This window comes from Lepisosteus platostomus, chromosome 10, assembly GCF_059453375.1.
Source record: "Lepisosteus platostomus isolate fLepPlt1 chromosome 10, fLepPlt1.hap1, whole genome shotgun sequence".
NCBI lineage: Eukaryota > Metazoa > Chordata > Actinopteri > Semionotiformes > Lepisosteidae > Lepisosteus > Lepisosteus platostomus.
The window spans coordinates 41591038-41607574 of NC_142620.1; the positions used below are offsets into that span (position 1 = coordinate 41591038).

At 36.9% G+C, this 16537-nt stretch overlaps 1 protein-coding gene and 1 long non-coding RNA gene across 5 annotated transcripts in view; one reads left to right on the forward strand and one right to left on the reverse strand.

Moving 5' to 3' along the window:
* Positions 1-16537, forward strand: part of slc16a2 (solute carrier family 16 member 2) — a 56731-nt gene continuing 40194 nt past the window's right edge. The window contains exons 1-2 of one of the 4 annotated variants that reach the window (XM_088649022.1): positions 1-23; positions 705-1173. In XM_088649022.1, coding sequence (XP_088505148.1) covers positions 750-1173 — 424 coding nt within the window. In that variant the 5' untranslated portion in view covers positions 1-23; positions 705-749. The other 3 variants (XM_088649020.1, XM_088649019.1, XM_088649018.1) reach the window with 3 other exon arrangements.
* LOC148653728 (uncharacterized) lies at positions 7660-14042 on the reverse strand. Its single transcript, XR_015941738.1, has 3 exons — positions 13717-14042; positions 12229-12308; positions 7660-8396 (listed from the first exon to the last, which is right to left on the reverse strand). It is a non-coding gene; the product is annotated as an uncharacterized LOC148653728 (long non-coding RNA).

Consider the following 16537-nt stretch of genomic DNA (forward strand, 5'->3'; position numbering starts at 1 on the left):
GTTTCCTTAGTCAAAACACTGGAGTGAGTGACGATCTGATTAGGGCGGCGCTTGTGTTTGATTCCTTTATCCAGCGTTTTGCCGGGATTGTAATTCGTTCTTTCGGGACAGCCTACTGGAGTTTAAAGGTGGAGGGAGAGGGGGAGCACATAGGCTTTTGAATGAAGGTTGTTTTTCTGTTTGGGTATTCGGATGTTTCATCAGCCGATCGAAGTCATCGCGAACACATAGTAGCTACTATGCATGATGTATTGAAAACAAGTGATATAAGGAGGAGTTGACTCTAAACTGCTGTAAGGGGCGGCGATTATATTTGTTCCAGTGGGATCGGGGAGGTTGAACAATTTTTAATCCGCGTGGATAGAGATTTCCTCTTATCGATGGTAGAGAAGACGTTGGAATCGTTTATTATATCGAGAACACAGGAAGAGATTTTAATATTTTCCCCACCTGAATTACACAAAAGAGCTTTACATGATAGAATAAAGATACTAGTGTTCTCGCAGACAGCGCTGACTTAACTGTGCTTCACTTTTTATATCGATGGGTTTCTGCTTTGAATTGACTACTTGGATTTTAGAAACGTTAGATACTTTTCCGGTTGAAGTGGATGCTTTGAAGGACTCGCTGATGTTTATCTCGTGATTGGAGACATATCTTTGCGAAGACCGAGTTTTAAATACTTTACCTTTCGTTACTTACAGAATCGACACCTCAGTTCCTGAAGCAGTGTTCATATTGTATGAAGGATGCGCACAGAGAGTAATAATAATGCGCCAGTGACAGAAACAGATGGGAATCCCGATTCAAGTGAAAATGAAAAGACGGGGGTAAGAGTGGCAGACACGCAGCCGGAGGCCACGAAATGCGAAGTGCAGATTGCTAACCCTGAGCACCACGCTGCCGGTCCAAAGGAGACACATCTCAAAGAGAAGCATGATGCCGCACAGCTGATCGAGACAGGATGCCAAGAAAAAACTCCGGCATCACCAAGCGCAGGTCCCGACCCCGAATTCGTGGCTCCAGAAGGTGGTTTCGGCTGGCTGGTGGTCCTGGCCGCCACTTGGTGCAATGGGTCAATCTTTGGAATTCAGAACTCGTTTGGCATTCTACACGTGATGCTCGTGAAAGACCACCAAGACGCAGACGACCAAGCCTCGCAGTTTAAAGTAGGTGAGTGTAAAAGTGGCACCTGTTGATAGGTACAGGTAAGCGAATTCTGCACCTAGGAAAGTTAAAATTCTGGCACTGTCCCTTTTGACAGGTAGCAAGGTTGCTTGTCAATAGACGCCTCAACATTAAAAAATAAACATTTAAAGTACTACTGTAGTACTTTACTGTTATACTGTTATACTGTTATACTCTCTACCGCGTCTTTGGCGTACTAAAATTGTTCTATAATATTATTTCGTCTCTATCATATTATCCTCTAATCACAAACTAGAAATATTGGCAATAAATTAAAGAATGATTACTATACCCACGTACAGTTTCTACGAATATGCACAAAGTAACAAACGACACACTTAAAATCAACTACAGATGCCAAGGTCGAGGAGCAATTCATTCGAACAAGGCATTTACTGTGAAATCCTCGGCTCAGATATTGTTCAGCATTCTGTCGTTCGCAACGACTGGAATAAATTACTAGTGGAAAAATCAAGTCTCTCGGTAAAGGAATTCAATCGAGACAAACGTACGTAGCTAGTTCCCTTCTTCTCAAAAGAGACCTAACAGAATTACGCACAAGGAGCTGTTACTAGGGTGACCGTTTTTCAAATGCACATTATAGTATTACACAACGTGAATTAACACACGCTTTGTACTGTGCATGAAAAATAGTTGTTCTTTACAGTGACACTCCAACCTCATTTTCTTTTGCAGCTCGTTAACGTCATAAAAGAGTGTAGAATCGGTGCAAAATCGGTTTTAAAAGTCCCTACTGTACATCGCGTAGTCCCACTGAATATCTTGCAAAATCTGAGGAGAACTCAGACTCGCTGAAATACACAGAATACATTATTTGTCTTTGTATAATATAATGTTGAATTGGTTGTTTAAAACTGTCAAAAAGTTCAGTTTTTTTTCTCAACTGCTTCATTGCCATAGACAATAATATATTAGCTGATGCTAGATACAGTGTTTTATGCTTGTGGCATCATTTGGAATTATTTTTCATGTATGTTGTGAAAGCTATTTAATATATGCATAATTCATGCTATTAATTTGTGGTTAATTAAACCTGAACCAGATCAGACTACTATGCAAAATGAGTATGCAAATAAAAAATAAAATGCAAAATACACACCGTATATTTCAGAAAAACAAACACCTGCATGTAGCAGGATAAAACGAGCAGTGATATTGTTCTGAAAAGTAGTGTTATGTTCTGAAAGTAACTTATATCCATGACCAGAAACAGCTGTGCTCCTTGTGCTTCTCTATGAAATCTGTCATACTCTGATTCTCTATAATATACAAAAATAATCTGTGATATTTATACATTTATACATCATGAGATATAGCTTAACCTGCATAATAATGCTGATGTTTTTATTGTTAACTTAATCATGTGGAAAATGTATTTCATAGATGGAGTATAAAGGAACAGCAACTGCTAGATATTTATTATTTTCTTACTTGTGGTTAAAAAACATAATCCAAACAAGTGTTATACTAAAATCGTAACATAACATCAAGTAATGGCAAAACAAAACTCTGTAAAAAAACAATTGGGAATAAAACAACTTCTGTTTTCAATACTGTGCTGTCTATGTATCGGTTTTAAATAAAAATACATAGACAAAACATTTATAAACATAAACTATATTAATAAATATAATACAAATCTATATATAAATTAAATATCTTGAGGTTTCTATTCTCATTGAAATTTAAGGAATTTTATAGATGAGTTTGACTTGAATTTGGAAGAGGTTATTACCTGTTTGTATGAGTCATGTTAAGTTGTTTCATGTAAGCTTAATTCCTCATTGGAAAAGAAATATGGAAAAATACAATATTCTAGCTGCAGAGTCTTCTACAGGCATGAGGGAGTGAAAGGAGAGTGGCTGGAGTATAAACCAAAGGTGTCCACACCAAGTGAAATCTGGGGAAGAAAATCTGTAAATGAAGGGGCATCAGTCCTACTTTGCAGTGCTGAAGCCCTGGGTTTAATTCTGGACCTGGGGTGTTATCTGCATAGAGTTAGCATATTCTCCCTGTGTTTGTGTGGGTTTCCTGCAGGTGCTCTGGTTTCCTCCCACAGTCCAAAAACGTCTTCTTGGCCTTTTGGCTAAGATCAAGCATAGTATCCCATAACCCAAAAACATACTGGTAGCTTAATTGGCTTCTGAGAAAAGTGGCCCTGGTGCGAGTATGTGCGTGTCTCTGAGTGCACTGTGATAGACTGGTGTCCCATCCAGGGTGTATCCTGCCTTGTGGCTGTGATAGTCTCCAGCTCCCCCATGATGCTGAATTGGATGAGGTTAGAAAATGAATGGATATAAATAGAAGGGGAGTCATTAAAATTAATCTGATGAAATCTGAATCATACCTTCCCCATTCAATGTGACTTTGTTGGATTAGATAATTATAATATAGATCACTGCAATGTGTGTAGTTACCTGGAGTGGTAAAGTATTCTTTGGGCATGTGTTTTTCTTAGATTTTAAACTCTGCATTTCACTGCATTTTCAACATTTGGTCTCTAAACATCTCAGTCTAGGTGATGCTTCCAACTTATGTTGCTTTTTTGTTTTTATACAGAGAATCTGAATAGTAGAACTGTAATACAGTAAACCCTTGGTTTAAAGGACTAAAAGTGAGAAGTGGTGTCTGTTATTTCTGAATGGCCATTAAACCACAGTGTAAAACACACAATTATATGAGAAACATATACACTGTATACATATATTCTGGATCTTTTGACTTATTTTTTAACAATTGCAATCTACAATCTATTCCTGTGTCTTTATATCATAAATATAAAAGCACTTTTCATGTATTGAAAATACAATGTATAATAATTTACTGAAGCATTTGGAATACAAATAATACCTGTCGTAAGCAATTGCCCTTTCCCTACAGTGCACCACTGTTAGTTTTGAAATGTAAAGCTATGTGGTATTTATGTTATTTCTGCTTTTTACAAAGGGTTACAATTTGTAAGCATTTTAGTAAATGATAAAAGCAATTGGCCTACCCCTATATCAGTTGCCCAATCTCTGTAGAGTGCCATTAATATTAATATTTTATACCTATTTGAAGGTGTTATTTATTAATATTTTATTATTGTTGTATTTTACTGAATTTTTTTACGTATCATTTAAGTGTACATTACTGTAATTGTGATTTTTGTCATGTTGTATACACTCTTTTATTCAAACAATTTCAAACCATGATGCATTCACAGTTCAGTACATGCACTTTAACAATGTTTTACATTAAATGTGTTTAACAAGTCCTTTTTTATTTTTATTTCTTCTGTTTTGTCCTATTTCATAAGAATAACCAAGTCTATTGCCTGGACTAACTTTTTCCTTTATTGAGAGGGAGGTCCAGATTTCTGATCTTATAGCCAAAATTCTCCTTTTCATATTTAACAGACAACATCTACTGTCTGTTAAACCAAGGGCTTACTGTACAGGAATTGTTTAAAATAATTTAAGGACATACTTTCAGGTCCAGGTTTTCTTAAATATAGGAAAGTGTAAAACTTATGTATTATAATTTTCATAATTGTCTTGTTTGGAACAGTGTTTTATTGTGATAAAGTCAGTTGTATATTTCATCATGTAATACATTTTTATGGTCAGTGCTGCCTTCTGGGGAACTAAGTCATTCCTGCAAACAAGCTGTGTAACTCAGGACATTTGCCTAGTTATCAGCATCTTAAATGTTGTTTCTTCCGCGTTCTGTTTGTTGCTCTTTCTTTGGCTTGTTATGTATTATACCCAGATGGTTGTCACTCATGTTCTTAAAGGTCAAATTGTTATTCAATTTTAAGATGTTTATATTAGTCATACAGGTCAGCTTTCAGGTATGCTTTTGTCTTCCATGACACTTTTGTGAATTATTCCAGTAAAGGCTGCAGTGTGGAAAGACTTCAAGTATTGCTTCAAGCAGTTCTGTCTGGGAAACTAAAGTCATGTGTATCATGCTTGCGAGATAAGTTCAATCCTAGAATCTCATTTCCTGTGTTTTCTGTGGTCAGCAAAAGTTCCAGAGTAGCTGTCGATGCTGGTGTTATCAACGTGTGGATTCGAGGATATGAGTGTAGAAGTGTGGTTAAATAAATTTGTTGAACTGACGGTTGCCAACTGAAAAATTGAAAGAAACCATTTTTTTTCTTCTTGTGGTGCTTTCCTTGCCTAGAGGGGAAACCCATGAACAATGTTTTGTTTGTGTAAAAACTGCTATTGTGGTTTTGTTTCAAATGTCTGCTATACCTTGGACCAGTGCCATCCCTCGAATGAGACAATGTAAACAGAGAAGTATTCTAATGATGTCACTCAGTGGTGACGTGCTTGATTTATTGAGACATCTGCGTATTCATAAGACCTGTAAATGGCTTTCTAGAATACAATATTTTAAACAAAAAGGTAGTGGAAATGTTGATCATTTTTTTCTATCCGTGACCTTGAAATCTGACTTGTTCACTATTTCTAATGTGAGAAAACAAGCAAACAGGCACCGCAGTGTGCACATACTGTACATGCAGAACCAGTGTAGGCTTTTGTCATTCTCTTAATTTTTTGGCCACAATGTATACAGCTGCAGGTGAAGGCACTGATATTTTTCTGTCAGATTTTTTAATATGTTTTGTTTGTTCATTTAAACTTGCAGCATACCGCCACTGTTTTTTTAAGAGGTTTTAAATTAACTGCCAGTACAGACTTGATCCAGTGTGTGTGGGGTAAAACAACATCGCAAAAAAACAGCAGAACACAGGCTTACGAATGACGCATTTTCTCAGTTCAAAAGTAGTCGGTGTTTTATGAATTTTTAATGCAGAGCTCTAGTTAGGCCTCTGGAATGGGGGACATCGACGTTTAATCATTCAAAAGGGATTATGATTGAGCTCCTACTATGTGAAATATGGGTCAAAGCTTCTAGAAGCTGTATTACCGAAAATATTATTGCGGCTCAGAACAGCCTTTTTAAGGCTTTGTTCTCTCTTAATATTTGGGAAGGAAAACCATTAAATAAATCCAAGGTTTACTCAGTTGTCCACAATATCAAGTTCAAAACAGTTTGAGGAAAAGAATTGTAAGTAAAACATTGTCAGAGAAAGACTTCTATGAGAATCTTTGTAAATGAGTGGGACTGGCATGGAAGTACATATTACACTTTTTAAAGGCTGATTTTACTGAACATTTTTCACTCAAATATTTGTGCCCTGATGTTGAGGAAGGAAATGAAAGTTAAGCAGTTCTAAAAGCAAGGAATACATACTTCAGCAGTCTGTTTGAAGTTTTCATTACTCACTGAGGCTTTTTGTGCTTCAGTCACTGAAAAAAATTCAGTGGCACACAAAATGTACAAATTTAGTCTGAGGTGCATAGTCTAACTCATGGTCATTTTCTGAACATCTTCCGCCAAGCCTGTTGAATACTATTCCACTTTATTCAAGCAATTTCTATTAATTAAATTTTGTGTTTACCAATTTGTGATTTTTTCTTGATAGATACTATACAGAGTTAGATTATATTGACTGATACTCATCAGGGGAGTTCTAAAGAACTCACGTTTTTATTTGAATAGCACTATGCACATACAATAATGATTAATCTGCCAAATTGTAAAAAACAATTTTATAGCCTTAAAAGTATTTATTTATAGCTTTTAAAGCACATTGCCTAGAAACCGATGATGGTACTCCAGCCTTTTTGTTATTCAGAATACTGCCTTGGAGAAGGATAGAGAAGAAACAATGAATATGTTTCTGAACACTTGTATTTTCCATTGGCCACAGAAAATGAACTGAAGTTAGAATACCGAGGAGGCCTACTAAAAAGGGATTATTAGACCTACGTCTTTGAAAAGATCAACTGCTAGGTCTTCTTGGAGTACATCCTCAGGAAGGATTCTGTGGAATTAGGATTCAAAAGTTCGTATTAAAAAGTCATTTCACCATCAACCCCTGTAAATCCCCTGTAAATTCATCATACACAGTTAAATGGACATTACAGAGCGGTCAAGAAAATCCATTTGCACGTTTTTTTCACATGAAATAGACCATCTTGCATAATTCTTGAATTTAATACTCTTTTTAAAGTGTTTTTCATTGTGAGTTGGATATACTGTACAGGGTCAACAGCACTGAGTGATGAGCATACTGAAGGAAGTCAAGGAAATTTTGAAGATCTCAACATCTTCAGTCATTTCATAAAATTAAGGAAACCTAGAAAAAAACAGAAGTCTGGTATTTTTTTCTGGTAATAGCTCTTCCTTTTTGTTTTTACCCTTTGTAATGTGAAATTACACAGCCGTTTCACACATTGGCTGTGTATTCTGACACTGATTTGAATGGTTATTTTGACAAGGCTGTGATACATTTGTACTCTGTGTATGAAAGATTCCATGGACTGTGGTTTCAGACTTCAGTTATGCACAGCAAAGTACATTAACATTATCAAAGCATGATTAGATCGCAGCATTTATTAGGTAGTCAGTATTATAAGATACAAAAAATAGTTTTGTGGTGCATACATAATGAGTACCTTATAAAATTAGTATTCAGGATTCAGATTAAACGTAGACGAATAAAGGCGGTTTAAATAATTTCTAAAAAACGTCTTTTGAAAGTTTTTGTAGAATGATTATTTACAATGTACAATCATAAAGCCTCACTCTAATTCAGGCTAAAGATCATCAGTATCTTCCATAAATTCTTGCTTGTCCTTGTGTATATTACAACTCTATTGGATGTATGGAGAAATTATATTGTATCTACTCAGGGAGAATAATCATTTAGGTAATGACACTTTAAGTGAAATATAGAGATCTCTTCACAGTGAAAGTATTTCTTCTTAATTATCCAAAGATTTTGAATGATGTATTCCGCAGATTGGATTTTTGAAGTTCCAGAGGTGGAAGGAAGTCTTGAAGCTACCGAAAAATAGTGGGCCTAAATTTTCATATGAGCAAACTACAGTACCCATCAGTTAATTTGCTATGCATTAGGCAGTTTACAGGAAATTCACTGATGCTGTTATTGCAGTGTATTGTTATGTTTTGCACAGATGGAGGCTTTTCAGCCTGAGGCACTTGAAAGCTCTTGCCATGATGTTCGGACTCCTGGTCAGGGATCTGCTGTTTGCTGATGACTCACTTCCTAGAAGACATTCAATTCGTCACCAGCCAGTTTGCTCTGGTTTGGTGTCATCACAAGCCTGAATAAACACCAAAATGATTTCTCCTGTTTAAATGAAGAACCATGCTGACCCTGTCTGTGGTCTCTATTGATGGTACCTGCTCAAATCTTCCAGCAGTTTCTGGTGTAAGCCACCACCATCATTGATGATATTACATAGCACATTACTAAGGCCAGTTCATTGCTTGCAGCTTTAATTGTGGAGTGAGAAAGGAGTCAGGCTTTCAGCAAAGGTCGTGTTGTTGTTTTTAATATTGTATGGATGTACTGTAGATCATCAGATGAGATCTGATGATATGAGATATCTGAGATATAAATATGGACATGGATCATTGACAAGAGCAACACAGGAGACTTTTTCAGAATAAACAGTAAAACATAAATCAGAAGACATAAGAGGAAGCAATTGAAATGCATCAAATGCATTTAAAACTGAGGACAGAAGGCAGTGCTTTATGTTGTGTGTTGTGGGAATATGGAACATGTTACTTTGACATGCTGTGGAAGCCATTTGCTGAGTGGTTCTGGTTCTGGATGAACACTGTTGCTTTACACTCTGGCTGAGCTCTCTCTAAATCTTAGGTGTTAATGATCAGTTCAATTACTTGTTTAATTAGACTTTCTTTTAACTTGTTTCTTTGGTCAGTCCCAAGTGTCAAGAACACCCTACTTCAGGGGTACTATTTTCAACAACTTCAGCACCCAGGACTTTATGCAACCTCTCTTCAGCTTGCTGGCTGTTATTTCTGACTAATTATCTATTATTTGATCAAACTATGATGAATAGGTCCAATCGGTTACATATCATTTCACCTGAATGAGAATGGAGGCATTTCTGAAACTCAGTAACTGGTACAGGGTTGATACCCATTACAAATCTCATTTGACCTTTTAAGATTTTAAAGCTAAATTGTAAATATGCCCCAAATAGAAAACTGAAATTAATTTGCTTGTGATTACGAACTTGAACACTAAGACCACTGCCCTGACTTATAGCTAACTCATTAGCTATGAGATCCTTGGATCAATAACTGGGGTCTCAAACCCAGATCCCCGAGTCCTGAAGGGTCTGGTGTCTGTTCATTTGGGTTCTCAGTTACATAGTTGGTCAAATTATTTAATTAGCTACAGCACATCATTTTGATGCCTCTGACCAGACTCTGAAATGATTTATAGGTAATTGTACATGTAATTAAGGGAATTTCCTGCTTAATAAACTGTCAAGGATCTTAACAAAAATACTATAAGTGTCTAGTTTAGAATGTAAGTAAGTTAATTGTTTAATTGATGGCTCAGGTTGGCACTCTAGGAACTGTGTTTGAGACCCATGATCAATAATCTACTACATATCAAATGAGTTACTGGAGATGGACTGAATGGTCTGCTCTTGTTTTTAGCCTTTCCTATAGTATGAATTATTGAAGTCTCCTGAAACGTCTGTAATAGTTTCACCAGCACTGCTTGCGATTCATCTGCCACATCAAGTAGCAAGAAAAATATCCAGTTTATATATACTTGCGAGATGTTATGCATCAAAAGTATAGAAAATGTGGGGGTGAAAGCCTGCTTTTCATTGCTGGGCTGTGTATTAATGATGGAAGAAACCACAATCCACAAAGGTGTACTCTATAGCCAGCATACTGTACAAGTGAATAGACCACAAGGAAGAACATGCAAGCACTACAACAACATTGTAAAAGCAAATCCTAAAAGCCTGTGGCCTAGACACCTATAGATGAGAGGATAGGGACCTGGACAGAGTTAGCTGAAGGCAGATTAACCACAGCAGCTTTGAACTTTTGTGACCAACTGGATATAACAAATGTTCTGGAAAGGAAAACATGGACGTCTGTTCCTGTATTTATACCAGCTGCAGGTGTCACTTGTTGCACATACAGCTATTGTATATTCAAGGTCTGGCCTTCTGTCTCATCCAAGAACACCCACACGGTCATGATATAGTAACTGTACATGTGAAAACCCTAAAAAATGGTCATTATTAGTAAAAAGCTACCGAGTATGCAGTAGAACTACTTGCACTTTTGTAGATTACCTTCTGAAATTCAAGTCTAAATTGGAACAAGAATAAGGGACTGCAGAAAATCTACTCATATGGAGCATATAGGATATCCTTTATGATTTTCTTTTTGTTTATAATGCCATAAAGCTAGACTCTGCTAATGTAACTGGGTCAGACAGTGCACATGCAAAGTATTTTTTTATTTGTATGTGGAATAACGTTTTAAATTCAATTAAAATGGAAGGACTATTTGGGTGGGGTCTGGCAGTTGTGAGTGTTGGGGGAAGCTGACATTTGTGGGAAAACAAATAAGGAAAAAATCTGGAAAAATAGAAAGACCCAGTGGGATAAAAGAGTACCAAGAAACTCTAATACTGTAAATAATAAATGCATGGATCTCTTTTGATAGGGGACTCTGTCATTATTGAGAACGCTAATGTCATCTTTTAGCATCACCTCAAGAGGGCTATAAAAAGGGAATCTCTTCTGCCATTTTTGGTAGGTGTCGTCAAGGGTGACCTTTGTTAGTGTGTACATGTTTAAGCACTACTAGAGTACTTACCACCCAGTATCTTTATTTCTCAAAAATTCATATTGTGTCTGAAGCCAGGGAGGCACTTTGCAGCACAGGTCATTCTGAAAACCTACTTTCTCCACACATTCTATTTCTTTTACTTTATTTTTGTGTAGCATTTTTATTTACAACAGATTAAATAAGAATTAATTATTTTATCATAGTAAAAATAGAATCAGGATGTTAAAATTGGAAAGAAAAAAAACTGCAGCAACTGGTCAAGAAATATAATGTTCAAGTCTTCAAAATAAATAGAAAAGGCTGCAAAAGCTGGTGTCCTACATGTTTTACATGTGCTCCTATAAAGGCCATTCGTGTCCTGTGCATTTGATGTAATGATCTTCTTCGAGGTCAGTCATACAGTATGTTGATGAAAACCTTGCTAAATTAGTGCCCCCTAGTGGTCATCATTTCTGTCACTGACCTGAGAGAGACGTACACATTTGGGTTAGTTCTATAAAAATATGATTTTGCCAGGATCCAGCATGACTATCAAATAGATTAACTTAGAATCATAGAATCCTAGTGCAAAATGAAGGGAAATACATTAAGTTAATGACCTGATCTTAGAGGGAATAGCCTGTCAAAAGAAAGTGATTTGTTTTTCCAATAACTCTTTAGAAATTTTGCATAAGGAAAATTGTTCCCAAGATTAAGAATATTGCCCATTAAGATCCATTGTTACCTCAAGAGCACTGAATAGAAAATAGTGCTGAACACAAAATAAGAACATCTTTGAATGTTTATGATACACTGATTAACATGATAAACAAAATGGGTGAACACTACAAAACATGACAACAGAGCAGATGAGTTAACGACAATGCAAATGTCTTTTAAGTGCTTTTTTGGTTGTTTTTAAATCACTATTTTTACAGCTAGAAAAAATATTTTATAACATGCTTTTTAAAAAGACATAATGGTTTCATTTTTTTATTACTTTTGTGACATCCCTTCCAGTGCATTTTGATCACATGATCTTAAAAGTAAGAAGGAAGTTCAATTATGCAGATCACTAAGGCAGGCTTCTTCACTGTAGTGAAGATGGCTTTGTGCAGGTTAATGGGTTTTTAAGAGAAATTTGTAAGACAATCATTTGTATAGTGGCTGTTAGGTGTCAGAAGAAATTAGTTTGTGTTGAACTCATTATTTTTGAGTCGAGAAGAGAAATCTACTGCTTGATTCGTTGGCACAACCTTTAAGAAACTATTGGCTACGGTCATTTGGTATCCATCAGTTATAAAAGGAAATAAAAACCCGATTGCTCAAATGTTTTCTGGATCCTGCAACAATATGGAAGAGAGATCATCACTGCAGCTTGAAGATGAAGTGTCCAGCTTAAAAAAATAGCAAAAGGAATGGGTCAAAGCACAGGAGACAAATCAACTACAGTATGTATGACAAGGATTTGCCAATCCAGAGCAAAACAAGCCAAAACATTCCTGTACTCCACTTATGTATTATTTACATAAGCTTGCTTTATTTGGTATATTTTCCTATTTGTTTGTAGTAACCATGTTACATTAGTGTGTAATAGTAATTTTACAGTTTATTAAACTGAAAGAAAGGTTTACTTTATTCCTTTTTAAAATAATAGTCTTTATTCAATTATTGGTGTTCCTACAGCAGTATCTCTGTTCCATCTGATTATATACAGGTATATATACACAGATAATATTAAATCATGTGGAACTTTAACTGTTCCATTTGCAATTCATGAAAGTTGTCCAATTACAATTAAGGGTATTTTACTTGATAGACATAAATAAAGAATGCATGTCTTTAGATTAATGTAGAAGTGGCTAAATTGATTACATAGGTCCCCCACTATGTGTAGCAGTGTGGCTCCTTGCCTCACTGTTCCTGGGGTGCTGTCTTTGTGGAATTTGTATGTCCTCCCCCTGTTGGGCATTTCCTCCTACAGTCCAAAGACCTGCTGGTACCTACCAGTAATTTATTTAGGCCAAGTTAATTAGGCTTCTGGGAAAATAGGCCCTGGTGGGATGTGACCGGTGTCCTGTCCTGTGGATGGATAGCTCTATACACTGTGGTGCCATGGGAGTAGCCGATACCACATTGGGTGTGGTCAGGCTCTCATTCTTCCTTGTCACACCCCTTTATAAACTATTTTGGGTTCCTTTTCTTTATCTTACACACACTCCTCCAAGTGTTGATCACATTCAGGGTAACAGGATACACAACTCCATATTCCATTACTTCTGGGCCCTTTGCCTTCATAGTCACAAGTTCATCCCGTTGTCCTCAAAATAGGAATCTCCTGCTCCCAAACACCAACACAAAGCCTCCTGCTCCTACTCCATTAGGACACACACAACCAGTGCCTCAGACTCCCAGGTCCACCTCCAGCCTTGATGTCCTCTCCTGACACCACCAGGTTGGGTTACACAAACACCACCTACATTACCGAGTCTTTTGCACCACACACTCACAACCTTTCCAGCACCTCACTCTCCTGCCCTTGTGAACTCACAGCTGCTAGTGCACCTCCCATTGTGCCCAGCCACCACTGTGTTACACCATGCCTCAGGAGGGTCCATCTACCACACAACCCACTCTGGCCCACATACTAACTCATTAATCAACTCGTAACTCGCTCCTACAGCGGACACGACAGACCTGCTGTCACACCCTAGTAGGATGCTGTCCCTTTAAATCTTTCGATGATCTCATAAAGCACCGTTTCTTCTGTCAGTGTCTTCGCAGGTTGACGTTTTCACTCTTTACCTCGCACGCTATTCCCCTCTCAATCCTCTCCGTAATCGTCGTTCTTCTTCACCCCCTCACGGGGTTACTACAGCGGGTAATCAAGTATTTGTTCACTTTTACGCGGCGACACGCTCTTCTAACAGCGCCCCAAGTAGTAGCGTCTCAGATCTCACAGCCGCTACTGTCATGCTTCAGCCCGGCTCTCTCACCGCGGAGCCTCTGCATTCGTCCTCTCTCCACTACAGCCACAGCAACACTACAGTCCTACGAAATCTTTCCCCCTTGTTCCAGAACCTATTCAGGCTAGTTTTAAACCACTTCTACACCTGCCGTTTATTCACATATTCACGTCAGGTGTGGTTTCCGCGGCAACGCGTCTCCCTTAATCTGGGGCTCCACCCCCCCACACCAGACGCTCCCCGCATTGCACCACAACACGTACTGTATGAGATCTTTACAGCAAGAAGTCCATGTAACCTAGAGATCTAGGGACACCACATTTTGTGAGATGGAAAAAAAATATTTTACACGTTTTGCTAAAGCAAAATAACCACAAAACCCCCCGAGAGAATAAGATAGTGCCGAAGTCACCTTTCACATAACAATAAATGTATTATTATAAATGTTTATATATTATTATAAACCTGTGTCTTTTGACGTTTGCATCCATACTTTTCCTTGTTTAGTCAGAGATTTATACTTTCACTGTTGGATATTTTGTTCTGTAAACTTTAGTTCTGCTCAGTGTTCACTTACTGTAGTGTGTACCATGGCTTGCTGTGATGACTGGATTGAGATCAGGCCTTTTTGAGAAAGCTCTTTCAAAATGCACCTGCTTTGCTATCCCCAATATCTCTTCATGAGGAAATGTTCATGAGTTCATATGACACACATTGTCCTGATCACTGCAACTAGTGCTGAACTCGCTGAAACCATGTGCAAACCTGTCTCAGAATAATATTAAGGAGCAAATAATGCTCAGTATGATAATCTGACGCTAACATGTTTGCCCTACTCTTAACCAAATCATTGATGGTAGTTTCATCTTTTTCTTATAGATCAAATCAAATTACCCCTCAGAATCAAAAGGTGAAAGGTTATTGTAAAGGAATATTGCGTTTAATGATGTTAATATTAAATTTCAGTTTATTAACTTTATTGTAAAATAAGTATTATAGAAGCATTTAAATAATTATGCCAATCAATCTCTTCAACCTCAGATAGTACTGATGTATTTTGTAAACCTTTGTAAATTGCAGTATAGATTGCAAAGAGGTTTTTAAAAGAACCCCTTGCTGTTTGTACTGAAAATGAAAGCCATTTTATGAAAAGAGGAAATGGCTGGAAAAATACAAGATGTGCTACTAAAGTAACAAACGAGCAAGATGATCCAAATTTCTGCTTCTTGTTTGTAACAGTTCTTGTGGTCTTAGGTTCTTTCTTGGCCTACATGCTTTTTGGCCTACAATCATTGTAAACACTTTAATAAATGCACACCATTAAATTCAAAGAGGAGAGTGCTGAACTGTTAGAATGCTGTGATCATAATTTGACATGCTTTGAAGTATACTTTGAAACTGTAGTGATAGAAGGTTTATGATTTCTGGAAGGTAGACTATGTAGGAAGAAGAAAGAGTTTAAAAGACATCAAATGGGATTTACAGTGTATAAACTCAGTAGACATTCCAGGCAGCACTTTGAATATAATCTTACTTGACACACAGAAAAGAAAACAGTATCCCAGATGATTTAATAATTCAGCTACACAAAAGAAGCACTTTTTACAGGGTGATTAAAAAAGCACAACTTCCAGATAAACAACAGGAGTACAATGAATTGAAAGATCAGATATTAGATATCACAATTTAAAAAAGATACTTATTAAAAAGACTTTGGTATTTATTTTAACACTTCTCTAGGGAATGTAGGGACGTATGATAATGATAGGTTATAGTTAAAAGTTAAAAATGTATATCAAGGGAAACGTAATGGGGAAATGCAATGCTATTTTTATATTTTGTGGTTAGAAAGAATAGAAAGAGTGCACTTCAAACCACAAAGTAAAATGTACAGACTAACCTGTAAAACGTTTGCGATTCAGAATGAGGCAGCCAAACTTCTGGTGAGGTGAAGAGGCCCTAGCATGCTCGTGAATACATTTCTCAATGAATTTGGTCATCTCTTAATCCAGTACAAATATTGCTCTCGACTTCAAAATGGTTTTGCCAACAAACTTACTCTGCAAGTAAAAAACTTTGGAACATTTTTGTGGTGAAATGTCTGGTGCAGAACCTTTACTTGTTTGCTCATACTGTACATCTCATTACATTAGTCATTACCAATGACTAGTGAGCAGGAAGGGGCGCTCCTGTGAACATGGGCTATACAGTGCTTTCACAAAGTTTGTGCTTAATTTATCATTTCTAAACTACCATCAGTTAATTTATTTTATTACCAATATTTAATAAGTGGTCTGAGAAATTGGGACTGCAGTTCCCCCTTTAAACCTGTACAATGCACAAGTAAAACCTTCTGTAGAATATTGTGTTCAATTTCGGTCACCATGCTGATAATAGATAACTTACAAAGAATATATTTCTGCTCCAGAATCAGTAAAAAAAGAGTGACCAGGTACATTCCCGGGCTTAAAGGAATATTGTGCATTGATAGGTCAGATCTCTCTAGACCTGAACTGATAAGACTCACAATGAGACCTGATTCAAATATTCTGAATGTTCAAAGGAAGCATTGAAAGTCAACAGTGTATCACTTAACCAGAGAACAAAATATGAAAACAAGGGGAGGTGAATTTTTTTACACAGTGTATTTCGGGGAGTCT